The sequence below is a fragment of the Bos javanicus genome, chromosome 13 (genome assembly GCF_032452875.1).
Source record: "Bos javanicus breed banteng chromosome 13, ARS-OSU_banteng_1.0, whole genome shotgun sequence".
NCBI lineage: Eukaryota > Metazoa > Chordata > Mammalia > Artiodactyla > Bovidae > Bos > Bos javanicus.
The window spans coordinates 79,475,612-79,498,434 of record NC_083880.1 but is presented as its reverse complement, the minus strand read 5'-3'; the positions used below and the strand labels follow the sequence as shown (position 1 = coordinate 79,498,434).

Genomic DNA, 22,823 nt, shown 5'->3' with positions numbered 1-22,823 from the left:
ATGGCAACCCACTCCAGTATTCTTGCCTGGAGAACCCCACGGGCAGAGGAGCCTGGCGGGCTACAGTCCATGGGGTTGCAAAGAGGCGGCACGACTGAAGTGACTTGAGCTCGCAGCACAAATAGGCCACGTCCAGCTTTCTGAACCAAACAAGCAAAATGAGAAGGCTAACGTATTGAACACTTACTATGTCCCAGATGAGATGGGCATAAAAATTGGTCCCAACTCTGGATCACGAGGATTCTCTTGGTTCAGTCTGTTGAGACTGAGGAAGGCAGGCATGTGGGGCCAAAGCCACCAGGCGGTGGGCGCCTCCTTCACCTTCCAGACAGTGGTTCTTGGCAGTTCGTAACCCAGGAAGCATGCATGCAATGGCATACTTCAGCATTCTCTAGTAATGTACAAAGAAAGTAGGCCGGTGGGGGTAATTTCTAAGGTGGGTTTTCTGTGTGTCTTCAGATATGGACACAGCAACAGTATTTCGGTGGGAGTTGCAGTTTCACCGGTTCCAGTGAGTGCATTTGATCCCCCTCCCCACCACCACCTTCATCAGGCTACCCTAGCACGTTTGAATGCTTGTGGCTGGAAGTTAGAAAACGGCAGAACGTTGGTTGTAGGCTCTTCCCTGAGTTTGGGGGAAGTCTATTTTGAATCCATCAGAGAGGTATATTTGGCTAAATTTGTGATTCTGACCTTGTGCTTTTTGTTGTTTTTTTTTTTTTTAATTTGAGTGAACTCCGGGAGTTTGTGATGGACAGGGAGGCCTGGCGGGCTGTGATTTATGGGGTTGCGAAGAGTCGGACACGACTGAGCGACTGAACTGAACTGAATGTGGAGCATGTTTAAAGCCTTTATTGAGTTTGTTACAATACTGCTTGTGTTTTATGTTTTGTGTTTTTTGGCCACAAGGCATGTGGGGTTTTAGCTCCCCAACCAGCTCCCCAACCAGGGGTCAACCGAGTGCCCGCTGCATTGGAAAGCGCAGCGCTAACCACTGGACAACCAGGCAGTCCCCAACCTGGTCTCTGATTAAGATCTAAACAGTCTCTGATTAAGATCTAAACACCGTTGTGGCTAATTCACGACTGACTTCGCTTTCTTCTCTCCTCGGCCCGTTTATTTTACGGATTCGGTAACCATAGTCATTTAAAGGGGCACTTTTTCTGGTGGAGAAAGCATGTGCTTCTTGGGGCGTAATCATTGTCCTGGTAACTCCCTCAGTTCTGTTTCCTTGTTTCCAAACAAAATCATTAATGACTACAAGAAATGTGCAATTCTCTTCACAGAAAGTGAGTTATTAGCTTTCAGAGCTATTAACATCTCCTAATAAGCTGAGAGAAGCAACTGCTTTTGGTCTAGGGATCCTGCTTTGGTCCTGGTATACATGAAAATTCAGATTTCCCCCTAAATAAAAAAATACCAAAAAAACCCCCAGGTCCTTACCACTTTGCCGTGATTCAACTATTTCTAAATAATGAAAATGGAGCATTAGCTAAACATGGCCAAAACGAGGAGCAGGAAGCAAATTTGCCTCTCAGAAGTGGATGCTGCAATTGAGGTATTAAGGGTAAGACCTCAAAGTGTTTAAAAGAAGCATCAAACTGCATTTGAAAGTCTAAAAGAAATTTTTAAAAAATTTTGGATTGTGCTGGGTGTTCGATGCTGCTCGCAGGCTTTCACTGGCTGTGGCGAGTCGGGCTGCTCTAGCTGCCGTGTGCAGGCTCCTGGTTGTGGTGGCTTCTCTTGGGGAGCCCGGGCTCTGGGGCTCCAGGACTTGAGTAGCTGCAGCGCCTCAGGGTTAGTTGCCCAGAGGCATGTGGAGTCTTCCAAGCTAGAGCCAGGGATTGAACCAGTGACCCTGCCTTCCAAAGCAGGTTCTTAACCCTAAAGTCTAAATGTTTGAAAGTGACCTTTCTGGGAGAAGGAACTTCCCAAACGATTTGTATTTCTTCCCCTCTTGTCCCCCTCTTCTATCATTTCCACCCTCCAACCCTTTGTAAGTTCAGTTCAGTTCAGTCACTCAGTCGTGTCCGACTCTGCAACCCCATGAACCGCAGCACGCCAGGCCTCCTTGTCCATCACCAACTCCCGGAGTATACCCAAATTCACGTCTATTGTGTTGGTGATGCCATCCAGCCATCTCATCCTCTGTCGTCCCCTTCTCCTGCCCCCAATCCCTCCCAGCATCAGAGTCTTTTCCAATGAGTCAGCTCTTCGCATGAGGTGGCCAAAGTGTTGGAGTTTCAGCTTCAGCATCAGTCCTTCCAATGAACACCCAGGACTGATCTCCTTTAGGATGGACTGGTTGGATCTCCTTGCAGTCCAAGGGACTCTCAAGAGTCTTCTCCAACACCACAGTTCAAAAGCATCAATTCTTAGGCGCTGAGCTTTCTTCACAGTCCAACTCTCAAACATACACGACCACTGGAAAAATGTCTCTGCTTTTGAATATGCTATCTAGGTTGGTCATAACTTTCCTTCCAAGGAGTAAGCGTCTTTTAATTTCATGGCTGCAATCACCATCTGCAGTGACTTTGGAGCCTAAGAAGATAAAGTCTGCCACTGTTTCCACTGTTTCCCCGTCTATTTCCCATGAAGTGATGGGACCAGATGCCATGATCTTAGTTTTCTAAATGTTGAGCTTTAGGCCAACTTTTTCACTCTTTCACTTTCATCAAAAGGCTAACCCTTGGTAAACCATCTATTAATTCAGTTGTTTTGTTGTGTCTGACTGTGACCCCATGGACTGTGGCTCGCTAAGCTCTGTCCTTGGAATTCTCCAGTGAAGAATACTGGAATGGGTTCCCATTTCCTTCTCCAAGGGATCGTCCCGACCCAGGGATCGAACCTGTGTTTGAGGCAGGTTGTTTATCATCTGAGCCACCAGGGAAGCCCATTAATTCAGGGAAAGAGGTAAACTGAAATACCCGTGTTCTAAAGGCTTGGGACAAAGGATACAGAGGTTTATTTTATGCTAAAGGGATAATTGTTGGTCCTTAAAAGCACTGAAACAACCTTCTGTATCATCCCGTGGTTTGTGCTGTAGATACACCTGGTGTCAAGTTTGCCTCTTTAACTGTTTACTTCACCCGAACCAGCTTTTTGTTTTGTTTTGCTTTTTAATGCTTGCTGGCTATCCTGATGGCTTCAGGCCATCCTGGTGGCAGAAATCATTTTCACTGACCTTCCTAAATATCCTGAGTTAATTGTGTTGGAGGCCGATTCTGTCTTCACTTTCTTGTGTGGTAAAGACCCCAGGGGACCCAGGACAGGAAATTATAATGGAATTTAGGATTGCTCATCTTTGGGATTCCACAAAGCAGGAAATTGTTCTTAAAAATGGGGAAATAAAAGAGAATTGCTTACAGTTGCCAACTTTTTATCAAGTAAGAATGATAAACGCACCTCTTTTTTTGTGCTTCCCTTTTGTATTATCTACATGGCGTTTTGCACTCTCTGAAATGTTGGCTTGTTCATTCTGTCTATCCTGTTAAAGTATAACCTTTTGGAACGGGAAAATCAAGACTCCTACAAATGTAAAATGAACATGTATCCGAGATTCTATCAACAGTTACAACTGATTGAAAGAATTGAAAAAAGTCCTCAATTTCAGGTAATCAGGAAGATTGAAGTAAACTGATGAAAAAAGGAATCAGTCTTCACAGGGCTAGAATCGGCTGCATTCCACTGGGCAAAATTCATTTGCATCTCTACCAGGGAGAATCGTTTGTGTTAACTGCAGTATTCTGTTGGAAAATAGCTCAGTGACCATGAAAGAGGCAGGTAACCCCGAAGGCCTGCTAGACGGGTCATCTGGTCATCTTGATGATTTCGGTCTTTTCTTAGATCTAGGTACCAGCAGAGACCTCAGCTCTGGGCAGCAGGTATTGTGTGTCTTGTTAACTATCCCCAGTGGCTGGAATATTGTAGGTGCTAGGTGAATATGGCTTGAATGAATGAATGTTGAGTGGTATTTTCCTTAAACTCCCCAATGTCTGTCTGGGGATAAAAACAGTACCATACAAACTAATATAATAAGATCTTAACTAGATATAGTTGGTAATGGAAAGCACTTAAGAGAGTTCTTTCCCCACAAAAGGGGAACCGGGAAGATGAGGTCAGTGTTAGAGATACTGTCTTACTAGATGAACATCACGTTCTAGCTGGGTGGGTCTCAAGTAGGGACAGTTTTACCCTCGGGACATTTCGCCATGTCTGGAGACGTCAGTGGAGGTCACAGCCTGGGAGAAGGGGCTGAGCTGCTCCTGGCACGTCACGGGTAGACACCAAGGCTGCTTCTGCACATCGTCCAGTGAGCGGGGCAGCCCCCCACAATCTGGGAATAGCCCCAAAGTAAGTAGCACCCACGTTGAGAAACTCAAAGGGACGACCTGGGGCATTCATCCACAGAGAAGACTGTAGGCACCAAAGCAAGTCCCCCCAGTCTGGGTTTACCCAGAGCATTAACAAGGTTTGGCTGCCCTGAGTCTTGGTTGCAGCATCTAGTCGGGGCGTGTGAACCTTTGGTTGCAGCATGTTAGAGCTGATTTCCTGACCCTGCACTGGGAGAGCAGTCTTAGCCACTGGACCGCCAGGGAAGGCCTATCCAAGCAGTTTCATTAAGTCTTTGGTCCCCTTTTCCCTGCCTCGCCTTGAGCCCTGCTAGTACCCTGCACTCTGCAAACAGCCTCAGCCAGCTTGGCGAGCTATGGAAATGAGGCTCCAGGGTAGGCTGGACTGAGTCTCAAAATAGATTATGGTCTGGGCCCAATATCTGTTGGTGAGGTTTGGTGACCTCTGTGGGCCTCTCTGGCAAGACGAGGCTGGACTAGGTTGGCTTGTCTGTCAAAGATCATTCTGTTCCAGGTATCTAGGGGTCAGTGACTTGTTGGATGGAGCCTGCTCCAGAGCCTGTTGGGTGGACAGGGCTGTCCAAGGCCGTGAAAGGGGCTCCTCGGAAAGCAGGACCCTAAGGTAGCTGTTTCTAGGGCCGTCGGGAGAAGGCAGGGCCAAGCCGGGAAGAGGGCTTCTGATGCCCTCCACCCAGCCCCACCCCATCACTGCCCCACTCTGCTGCTCTCCTGGACCCTGGCACTGTTCCCTCCAGCCCCACAGGCCCTCCGCTATGTCACACAAGTATCTGGATAGATAAAAGCCTTTAAGTGCCTCCCTTCCTCAGGGACTGCCTTCCTGGAAGGGAGTCATTTTTGTTTTCTGCAGTGATTATAAAAGCACACAGAAATTTGGAAAATACAAAGGCAATAAAAAAGTGCCTCTCTGTTCATATGAAAATATTTTTACCTTTGGAGATTAGGAGGGGCTCTTGGTCTTTTCAAAATTCATTTAAAGAAAAACTTTTAAAAAATGATACCTGTTGACTAGAGAAAAAGCAGAAAGTAGAGACGAGGAGAAATTTCAGATCCATTTAGATGTACCACAATCATGCAAAATGTTAGTGAGGAAAATTGCTGGGTTTGGGATCAGGGTGGATATGGAGTGGGTATATGGAGCTCTCTGTACCTACTCCTACAGAAATAATTATTAATTAAAGTTCAAAAATCTACCTAGAACGTTGTCTGGAGACCCCGTTTGATAACACTGATGGCATTTTTTATTTTATTTTTTACTATTTTAAAAAAAGAATTTTTTTTTTTTTCGTTTTATTTTCTTTGTGCCGAGCCGTTGTTGCTGCAAGGGCTTTTCTCTAGTTGTGGAGAGTGGGGGCTACTCTGGTTGTGGTGCTTGGGCTTCTCACTGCGATGGCTTCTCTTGTTGCAGAGCACGGGCTCTCGGGCACGTGGGCTCAGCAGCTGGGTATCTGGGCTCGAGAGCACAGGCTCAGCAGTTGTGGAGCGTGGGCTTAGTTGCTGCTCAGCATGTGGGATCTTCTGAGACCAGGGATCAAACCCATGTCTCTTGCATTGCCAGGCAGATTCCTTACCACTGAGCCACCAGAGAAGCCTTGTTGTTTCTTTAATTAGTAAAAAATCCTAACATTTATAGGAGGAGGAGGAGAAATTATAATCACTAACCTTGGTGAAAACTTACTATGTGACATGCATTGCACTGCTTTACATTTTGCTATTACTGCCCCGAATTCTTGCAACAATCCTGAGCGCCCACAATTCTCCCTGTATGTATGCAGCTTTCCAATTGCTGTGTGTACACAATTGGTTCTAATCCTTCCAACAATCCTATGAGGCCAGTGTGTGCGCGCACGCGCGCGCGTGTGTGTATGTGTGTGTGTTGCTCAGTTGTGTCCGATTCTGTGACCCCTGCCAGGCCCTCTGCCCATGGGATTTTCCAGGCGAGAATACTGGAGTGGTAGCCATTCCCTTCTCCAGGGGATCTTCCTGATGCAGGGATCCTTTACCATCTGAGCCACCAGGGAAGCCCCCCATTTTACAGATGAGGAAACTGAGGCCCAACTGTTTGTAAGTTGCCTCTGGTTCTACAGTTGTGAGGTGCTGAAGTGATACAGGATTTCAGATGAAGGGCCACTATTATTACTCTGTACCCTAGACAGTGAGGGCACAGCCTGGTGAGTGAAGGCGGCCAGAGGTGGGCGCCCCGAGGACCAGAGGGAGCTGGAAGGTGTTTGAGATCAGGATTCGTAGTTGCCTGGAAATGTCAGGATCACTGGTTCCACTGGTCACTGGAGGGCATCTTTCCTTCCTCTGGAGCAGAGAAGACCAGGCCTGGGAGCCCAGTCTTGTTCCTTCCTGACCACGTTGCTTTGTGCAGGCCGCTCTGAGTGTCTTGTTTCCTCATCTGTGAAATGGGTGTGCTCATTTAGACTCAGCTGGCAGGGCTGCTTGGAGGATGAGATAAGGGATTCCATGGCGTTTTAGGTGCTTGATAAAAACACGAGCTAGCGTTTATTGGCTCCCAGCTGTGTGGGGGCCCTTGGATTAAAGGGCCATGATCTCTTTGGTCTTTTCTGTCCCCTTGTGTGGTGGTGGAGTGGAGAAGAGGCCTTGAGGTGGGTGGGGTTTGAGAGGGGACCTCTGGGGAGCAGGTGGGAGAGGGTGGGGCCCCCTCTGATGCCATAATTGGTGGGTCGGGGTGTTTACATTGCCTCCACTCCATAAGCCATTCCTGAGAGTTGGCTGTGCATCCTGCCGTGTGCCTGGCACCGTCCTGCACGACGCAGAGCAGATCAGGTCTGTTAGCCAAAGAATGCCGTTTCCCCTTCAAAGGTGCAATACAGCAACCTCTAGCGACATGCTTTTCTTGAGGAACTTCATCGGGACATGAGATAAGTCACACTTCTTGGTTTGGTATCTGCCTTCCTTCACTCAGGGCCCCGGACACAGATGCTTGGTGGCTTTGCCCTTATTCATAGCAAACGAATTAAAAGGCACCCACATCCCACATCAGATGTGTTAGGTGTAGCTACTTAAAAATTCCCTTTAGTTGCAGTAGATTAGTTAACACGGTGTTACACTTTGGGGTTCTTTCATTACACGTGGATTTTTAACTTCCCTCCCTCCTTCCTACACCACTGTTCGTTTTCTTTCTGTTCTTAAATTTTTATCGGGGTCCTTGGAAAGTGAGTGGATCCTGGACACTGGGAGAGGAGGTAGGTGTGGACGCGGGTCTGGGCGGAGGAGTCACTGTGTGTGTCTCAGTGTGGTTGAATGTGTCTGTGTGACAGAGCACACGTGTCAGTCCCAGAGGCAGGTGAGAGGTGAGTGTGAGATGGAGGGTGTGCAGGTGTGTGAGTGCACACTGTGATGGGGAATTTCAGGATCCAGGTGGGAGAGTGAGGGGCCAGCGATGGTGAAGGATGGTGGCTGAGGGAGTCTGGAGAGCACTGAGGCAGAGTGTCCCTGTGATTGTGATTCCTGGGGCTCACGTGGGTGAGGTCCAGGATGGACAATGGTGTGCGGGTGGCAGGCTGTGTGCTTGTGCGCGTGAGCGAGAGTGACTGAACGTCAGATGCTGGTAGGGAGGAGCGGGTGAGAATGTGTGTGTGTGTGTGTGGCTCGCGTGTGAGTGTGCAAGAGTGAGCCCGTGAGAGGATGGATGCAGTGTGAGCTTGGTGGCGTGTGCGTGTGCACACAGGCGGGCATGTGCGGGTGAAAGTGGCGTGCGCGGGGGCGGGGGGAGGCCGGGCGCGCGCACGCGGGGCGTGGGCGGGGGGCGCGCGGCCGGGTGGGCGCTCGTGGGGGGCGCGCGGCGCGGGCCGGGGGCGGGGCCTCTGCGGCGGCCGCGCGCGGGCCCGGCGGGCCGCCCCCCGTGGCAGGCGCGGCGCGGCGCGGGCGGGCGGCGCGCGGAGCTCGGGCCCATGGTGCGCCCGTGTCCGTCGGTCGGGCCGCGCGGGCGGCTCCGCGCGTGGCCCGGCGCTCGCGAGCTCGCCCCGTCGCTGCGGGCCCGGCCCGCCCGCTGCCGCCGCCTCCTCCCCCGGGGCGGCGCGGCGCCGGCGGGCGGTGGCGCGGAGGCCGGACCGGGCGGCGGCCCAGGCTGCGCTGGGGGCGCGGCGGTCAAGGCGGGCGACATGACGGACAACATCCCGCTGCAGCCGGTGCGCCAGAAGAAGCGGATGGACAGCAGGCCCCGCGCCGGGTGAGCGGGGCGCGGGCCGGCCGCCCTCCTTTGTCCGCGCGCGGCCGCAGCCCGGCGCCGGGCGGGGCGGGCCGGGCCGGGCCTGACAGGTCGGCCGGCGCCATGAGCCGGCGGCCGAGCCCGGGGAGGGGCGGGCGGGGAGCGGTCCGGCTCCGCTCGGCCCGGCCCCGCGGCGCGATCGCGTCCCTTTCGGGCCCGAGCGCCCGGCTGCCGGGCACCTCTGCCCGCCTTGCTTTAGGCACCGCGGGAGGCCGGGCCCGCCCGGCGCTGTGGACCTGGGATCAGCCTCGCCTTCTATCCATTTTATTGTTTCCTCATTACGCCTTGTCTTCGTAATTCCGATTTGGTCAATATCGAACCTCGCTCTTCGCCTGGAACCGCCCTCGGGAGCCGGGAAATTCTCGGCCGGCATTGCCCCCGCCGCAGACCCGCCGCGGGGTCCCCGCCCGGCCCCGGCTGGACCGCTGGAGGGCGAGAGCAGCTCCTGCTGGTCGCCTGCACCCCCTCCCCGCGGTCCCCACAATTTGAGGAAGGAGCCTTGCCCGGCAGGGGCGGCGGCTGCCACCTGCTGTACCCTTCCGCAGAGGAAGGGCCCTGGGCCGCCTCGTGAGGGTTGCACTCACTCGGAAAGCGGAGGCGCGGGTGTTTTGCGCCCTGACAGCTTCCCATTGGGAGGAGGGCGCTGACCTGTTGAGGTTTTAAGGGGCTGTGGCATCACCGGGGCAGAGTTAACCTGGGGAGGGGGTGCGGGGGGAGGCGAGCTGGTTAAAATGCCGATTCCTGGCCCGCCCGGGCCCGCCGGTGACTGCTTGGGGTGGGACCTGGAAGCGTGCATTTCCCGAGGCTGCCCAGGTGGGGCTGCAGTCGCCGGAGGAGGCAGCTGGGCGGGGCCGGGCCCCGCGGGCAGCCCTGCGCTTTGGCGTCGGGTTCTCCCCGCGCACTCCCGGGTGGCGGCCGCTTTGTGCGGCGTCGGTTGCTTGATGCAGGGGCGTGGGCCGGATGAACCCCTAGGGTGACTTCACTAGGTGTCAGTGGGATTTTTTGAAAAGTGGGGGAAGAGATGATGCCAGCTGCCATTTTGTGGGGTCTTTGTCCCCAGTCTTCCTTAAACCTTCCGGGGAGGAGGCCCCGTTGGTAGAAGACAGGCCCAGCGGGGTCAGGGCCCACTGCGAAGATGCTGCAAAACGCAGACTGAACTCAGGATCTCTGAGCCAGAGGTGAACTGCCCTCCACAGCTTTCTTCACTTTTGGCCTACGTTTTAGTCCCGACCTCTCGAGGCTAAAGAACGGTGACAGCTTGAGCCCTATGCCTGGAGGAGGGCCTGCGCGTAATAACACCCTCAGTGAATATTTTAATGAGTTTATAAGATCAGTGGACTCTGAGGACTCTAGTTATTAATTCATGCAACAGTTATAAAAATGCCTACTGTGTGTGGAGGCTGTGCTGGGAGATGGGTGCAAAGCTGAATTAAACAAGCCCTGACCAGAGGTGTGGGCCTCCTGTCGCTGCTTGTGCATTGGAATCACCCTGGCAGCTTTAACAATTACCATTCCTGCCGCGGTTTTGACCTTTGAAATAAAAATCTGGAGTGGGACCTTTATCTTTATCTGTCTTATCTGCCTTATTTTTTCATGGCTCCCTGGATGGTTTTAATGTGTCCGCATAGTTGAGAACCTCCCATTCAGTGCAAGAGAGAAAATGCAAATAATTATTTAAAAGTGATGATTACCATGGGAGAAATATGCATCCTTAGCATAGGGGCCCAGACGGAGTGTGCCAACAGTTGGGAAAAAAGGTTTCTGTTTAGTATTGGAGTGGAGGATTGCTTCTCCTTTGGAATTTGCCACCTGGGAGCTAATTTATTTCCTCAACAGTGACATGGATTCAAATTCAAGTCAGGTCTCTGGAATTCCAGGTGTTTGCATATATGTTCTTGTATTTGCATTTTTAGGAGTAGCCGTGTCAAGTTGGGGATCTTGGTATCTGGAAACACTTTTGGAAAGCCTTCTTGTAATTTAAGGGTGGGAGGTGAGGTAAAGAAATAAGAAGCAAACATATTTGTGATGGTCAGACTCTCTGCTGGGCACTTGAGGTAAATGCATACTTAATTGCTCAGTTGTGTCTGAGTCTTTGCAGCCCCTGCCGGGCTTCTCTGTCCATGGAATTTTCCAGGCAAGAATACTGGAGTGGGTTGCCATTTCTTGCTCCTGGGAATCTTCCCAATCCAGGGATCAACCTGAGACTCCTGTGTCTCCTGCATTGGCAGGTGGATTCTTACCACTGCGCCACCTGGGCTGTGTTTAAATCCTCATAACCACTGTGTGAATTTTTGGAGTTAGTTTCTTCATTTTGTACGTTCCGTGATGCTAAATAATTTGTTGGAGATCATAGGGATAGTCAGTGTGGGGGGATGGATTTGAACCTGATCAACTCTTTTTATCTAATGGCTCTAAGCTGTAGGATGGTTGGAGGATTTTGTGGTTAAAGAAACCAAAAACCTAGGTGCCACAGGCCCCAGGAGACAGAGTATAATTAGTGCTGGGATCACTCAGCATATGCCAAGACATGCAGTTGATTTGCTGGAGGAATCCCGTAGCCCCAAAGCTCTTTTCTGTCTTGAGAAAGTTACCACATCCTGATGTTGAGAAAACTATTGCAGTGGCTTTGTTAGGACATGAGCGTTTGCCTCACATCTCTGGAAACCTTTTTTCTGACATCATGTGCTTTGGTTCTGGCTAAGTGAAATCCTCCTCCTGGTGAAACTGGTTAGGAGCATGGGCGCAGGATTGGAGAACTGCGTGCAAGCCTGGGTTTTGCCACTCAGTAGCTGTGTGACTCGGGGGAAATTACTTAACCTCTCTGGGTTTTAGTTCTTTCACCTGTAAAGAGGGACTAACAGTAATTCTGTGTGTGTGCTTATGTGCTCAGTCGCTCAGTCATGGCCGGCTCTTTGCACCCCCATGGCCTGTAGCCCTCCAGGCTCCTCTGTCCGTGGGATTCTCCAGGCAAGAACACTGGAGTGGGTTGCCATGCCCTCCTCCAGGGGATCTTCCCAACCCAGGTCTCCAGCATTGCAGGTGGATTCTTTACCATCTGAGCCACCAGGGAACCCCGTAATTATGTGTACCTCCTAGGATTGTTTGAGACTTAATCCATCGTAAATTTGGAACACTAAGCACTCAATACGTCTTAGACATTTGCTGGGCCAAATAGTGATAATTAGATTTTTGTGTGAGGTTTGCCTTTGGTAGTTTCTGGAACGCTCCTTTGAGAAGAAGGACTTTTGATGGTGGGAAGTTGAGAAATATAGACTTCATTGCTCTCTCCTGATCAAATCCAGGAAATAATTAACCACATAAATGATTCCAGCCAGATAAGTAGGTGCCCTGGTGTGATAGGTAGAGAGCAGGTTGGGCAGAACTGAGACTTTGCCTTTCCTGAGTAATGATTAGGGCTCTCATGGCCAAATTGGACAGGATGCTTCGACTTTTCCATGTATTTGGACTTGGGGAACAAGGAAATTTTGGATGTGAACTGAATTAAGAAACAGCTGACTATTTACAGTTTACTTCAGCTTTTTTTGGGGGGGCACACAACTTTATTGGGGTTGGTGGCTTCCTGGTGGCTCAGACGGTAAAGAAACCGCCTGCAGTGCAGGAGTGCTGTGTGCTCTGCTTAGTCGCTCAGTCTGTCCGACTCTCTGCGACCCCGTGGACTGTAGCCCGCCAGCTCCTCTGTCCATGGGATTCTCCAGGCAACAATACTGGAGTGGGTTGCCATGCCTTCCACCAGGGGATCTTCCCAACCCAGGGATCGAACCCAGGTCTCCTGAGTTGCAGGCGGATTCTTGACTGTCTGAGCGACCAGGCAATACAGGAGACCCGGGTTCAATCCCTGGGTTGGGAAGTTCCCCTGGAGAAGGAAATGACAACCCAGTCCAATATTCCTGCCTGGAGAATCCCATGGACAGAGGGGGCAACAGTCCACGTGGATACAGTACTCGGGGTCACGGAGTCCGAAGGGACTGAGCAGCTTACACTTGGGTTAGTTTATATCACATAAAATGCATCCATTGTTAAGGTACAATGCATTGATTTTTTAAAAATTAAATTTACAGAGTTTCTGTAGTTCCTCACAGTCCAGTTCTTGAACGTCTCCATCTCCCCCAGAAGTTCTCTCATGCCTTAATCCCAGGCTGATTTCTGTTTCCATAGGTTTGCCCTTTCTGGAAATTTCATATAAATGGAGTCATAAACTGTGTTGTCTTTGTATCTGCTTTTTTTGGGGTCATTTAACAGAATGGTTTTGTAATTTTAATTTTAATACAGTTTTTAAAGGTCACTGTCCATTTATGTGCTAAGTCACTTCCTACTTACGTCTGACTCGTTTTTGCAACCCTGTGGACTATAGCCCACCAGGCTCCATGGGATTCTCCAGGCAAGAACACTGGAGTGCGTTGCCATGCCCTCCTCCAGGGGATCTTCCCAGCCCAGGGATCAACCCCAAGGATCTTACATCTCGAGGATTGGCAGGCGGGTTCTTTCCTACCGGCGCCGCCTGGAAAGCCCTGTGCCTTTACAGTTGCCGCAAAATACTGGCTGAGTGTTGTGATACATCCTCGAGCCTGTCCTGCACTCAGTAGCTTGTATTTTTCCCTCAACAGCCCCCTCCCAACTGGTAACCACTAGTTCGTTCTCTGTAAGCCTGCTTCTTTCTTAACGTCTTATTTTATATTGGAGTACACTTGATTATCAGTATTGTGTTGGTTTCAGGTGTACAGCAAACGGATTCAGTTTTGCATATACATGTATCCTTTTCAAATTCTTTTCCCAATTAGGTTGTTACAGGATTTTTGAAAAAAATTTTATTTATCGGCTGCAGTGGTTCTTAGCTGCAGTACTCGGGCTGTTTGCTCTTTATTGCTTCATGTGGGGTCTTACGTTATGGCATGACAACTCAGTTGCAGCTTGGGACCTAGTTCCCTGACCAGGGATCAAACCAGCGCCCTCTGCATTGGACGAGTGGAGTCTTAGCCGCTGGGCCACCAGGGAAGTCCCTGTTACACAGTATTGAGCAGAGTTGTTAACGCAGCGGTTTTAAAGTTCCCTTTTATTGCTTAAAGATTTCCATCGTGTAGGTATACCATACTTTATGTCTTCACCACGATGGACATTTGGGTTATGTCTTGTGTTTGGCTGTTGTAAACAGTATCACTAAGAACATTCAAGTCTTCATGCGGACATGCTTCCCTGTCTCCTGTCCACGGTGAGCGTTTGAGACGGAGTTTGCCGGTCGTTCCTGGCTCTTCCATGGTGGTCCTGTGGGTTCCCGGTGTCATCTTCCTCTGTCTTCCCGTTCAGAGTTGTGGTTGCTCAGGGCTTGCTCCTGGCCCTCTTTGCCTTCGGAAGTCTGGGTTGAGCTTGTGTGTGCTCATGGCTTTGTGTGTGCAGGCTCGGTCGCTTGGTCACATCCAACTCTTTGCAACCCTTCCAACTGTAGCCTGTCTGTCTCCCCTGTCCATGGGATTTCCCAGCAAGAATACTGGAGTGGGTTGCCATTCCCTCCTCCAGGGGATCTTCCGGACCCAGGGATTGCACCCGAATCTCCTGCGTCTCCTGCATTACAGGCAGATTCTTTACCTACTGAGCCATGGGGGAGCCCTTCCCTGGTGGCTTAGATGGTAAAGAATTGGCCTGCAATGCAGGAGACCCAGATTCAATCCCTGGGTTGGGAAGATCCCCTGGAGAAGGGAATGGCTACCCACTCTAGTATTCTTGCCTGGAGATTTCCATGGACAGAGGAGCCTGGCGGGCTGGAGTCAGTGGGGTCAAAAAGAGTCGGACACGACTGAGCGACTAACACTTTGAACCCATGGCTTCAGTGACCTTCAAGTCCTTCTGCCGTCTTCCTGAGTCCTCCTCTCAGCCTGGCTCCCACTGCGAGCCGGTCTTCCTCCAGTGTTCCCATGCACGGAGAATGGTGTGCCAGTTCTTCAAGGCAAAACCCTGACTCCCAGGATCCGGATGCTGCCTTCAGCCTCCTCTTCCTTTGCTAATCCTTTCTCAGGACCTCCCCCTTTTGCTCCCTGAGTTGCTCTGGAATCTGTTCCTCTCCTTCAGCGTTGCTGCCACTGGCTCAGCCTCCTTGTCTTCATCATCATCGGTTGATACCCTTTATCCAAGCTTTTGATTGTCTAGTGAGGTCTCCACCTCTCAGCCAGAATGTGTGTGCTACGTCGATTCAGTTGTGCCCGACCCTTTGAGACCCTATGAACTGTAGCCCTCCAGGCTTCTCTGTCTATGAGATTGACCAGGCAAGAACACTGGAGTGGGTTGCCATGCCCTCCTCCAAGGGATCTTCCTGACCCAGAGATCAAACTAGCATCTCCTGCACTGGCAGGCAGGCTCTTTACCACTGAGCCGCCTGGGAAGCCCAGATATGGCCAGATGCTTTGATCGTGGGCATGTTCTGCTCAAAGCCCTCCAGGGAACCATCTTACTAGGCGCTTTGGCCCTGCGCTGTCCAGCACGGCAGTCACTAGCCTCCTGTTTAAATTCCGGTTTAGAATAGTTAAAACTAGATTAAAGTTTCAGTCCCACGTTTCAGCGTCCAGTCCCCACACGGCCAGCGCCTGCTGTACAGGTTGGCCCAGAGACCAGCAATCCCGCCGTTACCCGAAGTGCTGTCGAACGGCACTGCCAGGACCCTTGCCGCCTCCTGAGCTGATCTCAGCGCACTTCGGCCCCTTCCTCCACCGCGTCCAGCCACGTGATCTGTGCTCACTGTCTCCTCCCGGCTCCCTCTGGACGCAGGGCTTCTGCACGTGCTGTCCTCTGCCTGGAAAGTCCTCCTCTCCCCTCTTCATCTGGCCGAAGCTCCGTCTTCCATTAAATCCCACTGAGGCCTCAGGTCCTCAGGGGAGACTTGCCTGACGTCCCCTCTGCAGAGCGGGTCCCATTCTGGGAGCCTCTCGGAGCGCCTGCTCCTCTTCTATTTTGCTCAGTTGCAGTTAGACGTGTCCTTGTGTGACCCTTCAGCTGGGAACACTGCGGGGCCCTGGCTGGGGACAGGTTAGTCACCATCGCATGGAGCCTGGCACGGAGTAGGTGCCCAACACATCCTTCTTTTTTTAAAGAAGAGAACAAGTCTACACTTTTATTTACTTTTCAATAAGTTTAAATCCTTGAAGGGCACACCAAGAGTCGGATTCTGTGTCCAGTGGCCTTAGCAAAACAAGTTGCTTTGCAATTTGGCACGAATCACGCTGCTGTTTCCACAAGCGTGCTGCCTTTCCCCAGATTACTCTGGTTGTGTCACGTTTTCCTCCCGGAGTTACTGTGCTGTTCTTTGTTTGGTACACATAAGCACGTCTCTTGCCTAGATAGAACTCAGTGTTATCTTGAGCGCGTGTGTGTGTGACTGTGTGTGAGCACGCATGTGCTTGCTCGCTTGCTTGGTTGTGTCCGACTCTTTGGGACCCCATGGACTGTAGCCCACCAGGTTCCTCTGTCCATGGGATTTCCCAGGCAAGAATACTGGAGTGGGGCTGCCAGTTCCTCCTCCAGGGGATCTTCCTGACCCAGGGATTGAACTGGCATCTCCTGCATTGTCAGGGGGATCCTTTCACCACTGAGCCACCTGGAAGCCCAGTATAGCTTCAGTTTTCAGGCTGTGTGCCCCCTCTGGTTCCATAGGCCCCGCTTGTAGCCAGCGAAAATGGCCACGGACCGCAGCCTTGCAGAATGTTTGTCGTTTTACAAGTCCTCCTCCTAGCCGCCTCCACAGGGGCCAAGATGACTGAAAGGGCCGTAAATCCTTGTTGAGAGAAAGCGTGCCTGAAGCAGGTCTCCAGTTTATAAAGAAACGGAGCCGCCTCTGCTGTTGAGAATGGGGCGGGAGGGACCTTCCCAGCTGGTCCAGGCGGAGTCTCGGTGTCCTCAGCTCTACGTCCGAAGGACGCCTGTTGGACGTTCTTGGAGTGCTGCTCACTAACCATCTGCTCCTGTGTTTTCCTGGCTCGGCGGTCTTCCCTGTTGGGGGGATCAAGTCTGCCTGTCCTAGCCGTGTAGTCTGAAGGCAGGGCTGGAGGTGCCCGAGGGGCTTGTGACGTGAGTGCCAGGAGAGGGGAGTCTCAGGCCAGGAGACTGGGTGCCCTCTGTCTGCCTCTCTCTCCCTCCGCCGAGGGGCGCCAGCCCGTCCGCTCCTGTGATGGGCTCTTGGCTGCCTTGGATGAGAGAACAGCCCGGGCAGGCGTTGGCAGCGGCCCACCCGGAAGCGGCCTTTGTGCCCTCTGCCAGCCCCGCTGCACCGGTGCCATCCACTTCCTGGTACGGCCTCCCTGCCCTGGGCCCGCCCCGGTGCTGACCAAAACCAGGCCAGTGCTCCCTGCCCAGGCGGGCACAGGCGGTGACATCAGCTGTGGAATTACACACCAACCCAGGTGGAGATGCTGAAAGGGAGCAAGTGGGCACAGGACCGAGGAAGGCCAGGGCGCCTGCTGCACACCAGCCCCAGGGCAGCAAGGCGGCCCTTTGAGCTTGACCTCTGGCCCCTATGCGTGCAGTCAGTGGGAAGGAGGGGCCAGGGTCACAGGGTATGGAATAAGCCATCTTCAGACTTTTTGGGCTGTTACTTTTCAGCGTAGAAAGTTCTTTCAATATTTCTACCCAGGTGCAAATGATGGAAGTCACTCGTGAGGGCTGTCCAAACATGATGGCCACCTTTGGGAGTGGCCATGGAGTGGCTCGAGCTTCACTCCCGAAAGCGACTGGGCTTTGGTTTAATTTGGAAAGAAGAAAACCCATTGTAGCATATCTTTTTGATGACTTTTACTGAAAGGGAGAGAATGTGCTTAGTCACTCAGTCCTGTCCGACTCTTTGTGACTCCAAGGACTGTAGCCTGCCAGGCTTCTCTGTCCATGGGATTCTCCAGGCAAGGATACTGGAGTGGGTTGCCATGCCCTCTTCCAGGGGATAGTCTCAACCCAGGGACTGAATCCAGGTCTCCTGCATTGCAGGCGGATTCTTTACTATCTGAGCCACCAGGGAAGCCCAAGAATACTGGAATGGGTAGCCTGTCCTTTCCCTAGAGGATCTTCCAGACCCAGGAATGGAAGGAATCAGGGTCTGCTAAATTGCAGGCAGATTCTTTTCCAGCTGAGCTACCAGGAAAGTCAAAGAGAATGGTGCTGATTTTTTTTAAAGTGAGCTTTTGCTGAATTTATGTGATTTTGAAAGATTGATTTACGCATTCAGAGCTTGGCCTGTGGAAAGCATCACCAAAGATCACTTTAGGTGGCTCAGGGCCAAACATTGAAAGGCTTGCAATTATGTTTATGGTTCCTTCTGTTTATGCCAAACGATACTTGTCTTCTTTTTGAAGTAGTGACAGGAAGTTGCCTTTCTCATACGTTTCAGTAAAAAAAAACACAGAGTCGGTTTAGACGTATGAAGTCAGTAGTAGTTGGGGAGCTTTGTAGATGTGCCCGCGTCATGGCTGACATTTAGGAAGCGCTGGCCTGTGCTGACATGGTGCTCTTGGTCTAAAAATATAATGGTATTGTTACAAAGGGGAAAGAAGAGGGATAAGCTGGTTGTGCTAATAGAGTTAAAATTCTAAAAAATTTTTTTTCTAATTTTATTGAAGTATAGTTGATTTACAATGTTGTTAGTTTCTGCTTTATAGTAAAAGGATTCTGTCATGCATTATGCATTCTTTTTCATATTCTTTTCCATTATGACTCTGTACAGAATATAGTAGGACCCTGTTTATCCATCCTGTGTATAATTGTTTGCATTTGCTAATCTCAAACCTGGCTTCCCTGGTGACTCAGTGGTAAAGAATCCACCTGCCAAGACAGGAGGCCTGTGTTTGATTCCTTGGTCGGGAAGTTCCCCTGGAGAAGGAAATGGCAACCCACTCCAGTATTCTTGGGCTTCCCTTGTGGCTCAGCTGGTAAAAAATCCACCTGCAGTGCGGGAGACCTGGGTTCAATCCATGGGTCGGGAAGATCCTCTGGAGGAGGGCATGGCAGCCCACGCCAGTATTCTTGGCTGGAGAATGCCCATGGACAGAGGAGCCTGGCAGGCTACAGTCCACGGGGTCGCAAAAGAGTCGGACACACTGAGCGACTGAACAACAAACCACAGCGATCCGAAATCCCCAAGCCGCTCTCCTGCAACCCCCCCCGCCGTTGGCAGCCGCAGACTGTTCTGTCTGTGGGTCCCTTTGTGTCTCATGGATGCTCCTTTAGATCATACTTCAGATTCCACACGGAAGCGACATCATGTGTTCGTCTTTGTCTGACTTACTTCACTTGGAATGGTACCTCTAGGTGCATTCATGTTGCTGCAAATGGCATTATTTCATTCTTTTTTCCCATGGCGTGGGGGATCTTCCCCAGCCAGGGATCCAGCACGTGCCCCCTGCATCGGAAGTGCAGAGTTTTAACCACTGGACCACAGGGAAGTCCATTTCCTTCTGTTTCATGGCTTAGCCATGTCACTGTGTTTGGTTCCACATCTTCTCTATCCTCTCTTCTGTTGATGGGCGTTTAGGCTGCTTCCACGTCTTGGCTGCTGTGAACAGTGCCGCAGGGGACTTTGGAGATGCGTGTATCTCTTCAAATTACCGTTTTGTCTGGGTGCGTGGCCAGGACTGGGACTGCTGAGTCATATGACAACTCTGTTTTCAGTGTTTAAGGAACCTCCATACTGCTTCCCAGAGCGGCTGCACCGGTTTGCATTCCCAGCAGTGTGGGAGGGCTCCTTTTTCTCCACACCCTCTCCTGCAGTTGTTATTTGTAGACTTAAAAAATCCTTTTTCTTTCGCCAAGTCATCCAGGAAAGAAATGCTTTTAAAACCGTGGTTGGTTTGCCCTGTTGATCGGGGATCTTATTGTTGCTTTAATCATTGTCTAAGGTTTGAGGGGATTGTGCGAAAGGACAGTTGGAAGGGGCCCCATGGAAAGAAAGGCTTCTTGTGTGAACTGGCAGTTGGGGTGAGCTGAAGGCTGTTACCTCCTTCCCCTTAAATCTCTGTGGCGTTTGCCCTGTGTCGGGGCAGAGCCTGCTGGCTGCCCTGCCTGAGAAAGAAGCCGCCTGCGGAGGGAGCAGTGCCCTCCCCGTGGAGCCGGGCCTGGCAGGGCGCCTCCCTCTGCCCGGCCATCTGCTGGGCCACAGATGAAGTCGGGTTTGGCCAGGTTAGACGTCAGGGTTTGGCTAGCCCTCAGCCTCCGCCCCGTCGACGTCTTCGGTTTGACAGTTCTCTGCCGTGGGGGCCTGTCCTGTGCGTTGTGGGAGTTTGGGCAGCAACCCTGGCCTCCACCCTCTGGAGGCCAGTAGCCCTCCTATAACCTAGGGTCCCCCAGCTGGCACAGCCCGAAGGGCCCCCAGATGTTGCCGCGCCCCCGGGGGTGGGGGAGTAGGAGTGGGCAGGACCGCCGCAGTTAGGAAGCCCTGGATGAGTGGAATGTACGTGTTCTGTGAACGGCCGTGGCCTTTGTTGTCCTTTAGGTGAGTCATCGTCTCTTTACAGAAATAAAAGAAAAACCCGTTGGGCAAGAAATTCACGTTTGGACCATGTTCTCAACTCTGAGTTCAGCTTCTCGACTAAGGAAGCCTTGAGCTGTGGGAATAGAGCATTTGAGAAGTATTCTGGGCTAATGTGTATCCCTGGTCGAATTTACACACCAGGGTCCTAACTGTGCATCTTTTAGAAAGTACTGTGTTTGCACACAGGGCCTTTAGAGAGGGGATCAAATTACAGTGAGTCATCACGGCGAGCCCGTAACCAAGCTGAGTGGTGCTCTAGGAAGAGGAATTTAGGGTGAGAGGAGAGACACCAGGGACGAGACGACAGGCCACGAGGACCCAGGACAGAGGTGGCCGTCGGCACGCCAAGGAGCGAGGCCTCCGAAGGCACCAAATCTGCTGACACCTTGATCTGGGACTTTGCAGCCACCAGAATGATCAGAACATAAATTTCTGTTGTTTAACCGCCCAGTCCGTGGTGTTTTCGTATGGCCGCCTAAGAAGGCTTAATGCAGGAAGCGTCTCCTGGTTATTTGTAGGTGAGGAGTCTCTTGGTGTCAGTGGTAAACTTTTATTTTAAACCGATGGATGAGTTCTTCAGTGATTTTCTTTAGACAGTCCAGTCTCCCTAAGCGTATTGCAAGGTCATGTGTGCTAGAGCTGAGTACCACCCGCTCCCGTAACCTAAAGCACACCCCGCGTGCTCCCCAGGGAGGAGGCACCGGTTCCAGATGTTTCCTTGTGTTTACAGAGTTTACGGTGGTCACATTTCCAGGTTGTGCTTTGGATGGTTGGTTTGTTAATTCGGACTGTGCTAGATTAGTCTGATGAGGAGTATAATAGTTGCTCACCCCAATGTGTGCTGATTGGGCTTCCCTGGTGACTCAGCTGGTAAAGAATCTGCCTGTGATGCAGGAAACCTGGTTTGAACCCTGGGTCAGGAAGATCCCCTGGAGAAGGGGATGTCTACCCACTCCGGTATTCTTGGCCTGGGGAATCCCATGGACAGGGGAGCCTGGCGGGCTACAGTCCAGGAGGTCCCAAGGCGTCGGACACAACTCAGCAGCTAGCACACTATTGGGCTTTTCTGTAAGGGCTTGCGGATACAGATGAGCGAACTTTTTGGCTAAGCCAATACGTGCGTTGCTTCTGGCGGAAGCAGAGAGCAGAAATGATGTGACGGGGAACTTTTAGGAACTTCAGATTATCCCAGTGATTGTGAATTCTTCAGAAGCGCAGTTTCTGTTTTCTGGGTTAGTTTGCATGTTGATCCGTATTTTCCTGGTTCACTCTGTGTGAGGGAGACGTTCCTGGTAATGGAGGAAAAGGGCAGAACACGTGTTTCTAAAACGTCTGGACTCACCCTTTGAATACCTTTTAGCTTGTATAAAGCAGTCAGTCCCCAGGGAGGGCCAAAGACAATGTAAAACTGGAGAACTGCCCACCATCCTGTTCTTCCCTCTTTTTTTGTTCTCCAGATTAAAGGCAATTTGAGACTCTCATAGAAGGGATGACACAATTGTGTCCGGCTAAGTCAAAGGACCAGGAAGTAAACAGATAAGGCCACTTGTCCCGAGGGCAGGGCTTTTTTTTTCCTAAATCACCTGATTAAAAACTATGCATACACACACATCCCTGCATATGCACACACAGGGAAGTGCGTAAATCTTAAACGCACAGCTTGATGAGTTTTCATGAAGTGAACACACCCCTGTAACTGGAGGTGAGTAAACAGGCTGTGACCTCAGAAGCCTCCCCTCCTCACCTTCCTCCCCCGTCCCATCGGCATCCTGACTTCTAACAGCAGAGACTGGGCCTGTTTCTGACCTACAGGTGAATGTGGTCATGGAGCAGGCACCCATTTGTGCCAGTTAATTCTCACTGCGTCTGTTGTTCGTAAGGGGTGACCACGCTGCCCGTTTGTTAGAGTTTGCTCACTTCTGTTGCCAGATGAAGTCGGTGTAGGAATAAGTCATTGATCTGTGAACAAGGAGGGGTTTAGGAGTGTCGACCCTCAAACAGTCAACAGTCCAAGGACTGGGCTTGCTATCTTTGCCTCAAAAACAAAAGAATTGATAAATGACTCACCCAAGGGCAGAAGCTGAAACAGTTTGGATAGAATCAGGACTCAAACCCTAGTTCTTTTTTTTTTTTTTTAACTCTTTGTTTTGTTTGGGAGTAGAGAATCTGCCTGCAGTGCAGGAGACCCAGGTTTGATCCCTGGATCGGGAAGATCCCCTGGAGAGGGAATGGCAACCTGCTCCAGTATTCTTGCCTGGAGAATCCTGTGAACAGAGGAGCCTGGTTCTTCTCAGATATATTCTTGGAAGCAGCTTGGTCTTTCTTTCTTTTTAACTTGGCCATGAGGCATATGGGATCTTAGTTCGCTAACCAGGGATCAAGCCCATGCCCCCTGCATTGGAAGCTCGGGGTCTTAACCACTGGACCACCAGGGAAATCCCTTTTTTATTTTATTTTTTTTGCATTTCTTAGTTTACATTTTTTTTTTAAGAATCAAAGTACCATTGGTTTCTCACCTTATGTGTTTTCTGGGAGCAACATGTTATTTCTGCTTCTGTTTACTCTACAGCCAGAGACCCCTTCTTAAGGGCAATAGTAAAAAAGTCTCAGTTGTATTTTAATTGTAAAGTCAGTGCATGTGTATTAAAGAATTGGAGAACAGAGAAAGCTACTGACTGAGATGCGGGTGTTAACTTCTCCG

The 22,823-nt window shown here is 51.1% G+C and overlaps 1 protein-coding gene across 1 annotated transcript in view; it reads left to right on the top strand.

The window, feature by feature from the left end:
* The first annotated feature begins 8,434 nt into the window (after nt 1-8,434).
* The window catches only part of ATP9A (ATPase phospholipid transporting 9A (putative)), a 127,052-nt gene continuing 112,663 nt past the window's right edge, over nt 8,435-22,823 (top strand). Inside the window, exon 1 of the mRNA XM_061437975.1 lies at nt 8,435-8,568. Coding sequence (XP_061293959.1) covers nt 8,501-8,568 — 68 coding nt within the window. The 5' untranslated portion in view covers nt 8,435-8,500. The remainder of the gene's footprint in view (nt 8,569-22,823) is intronic.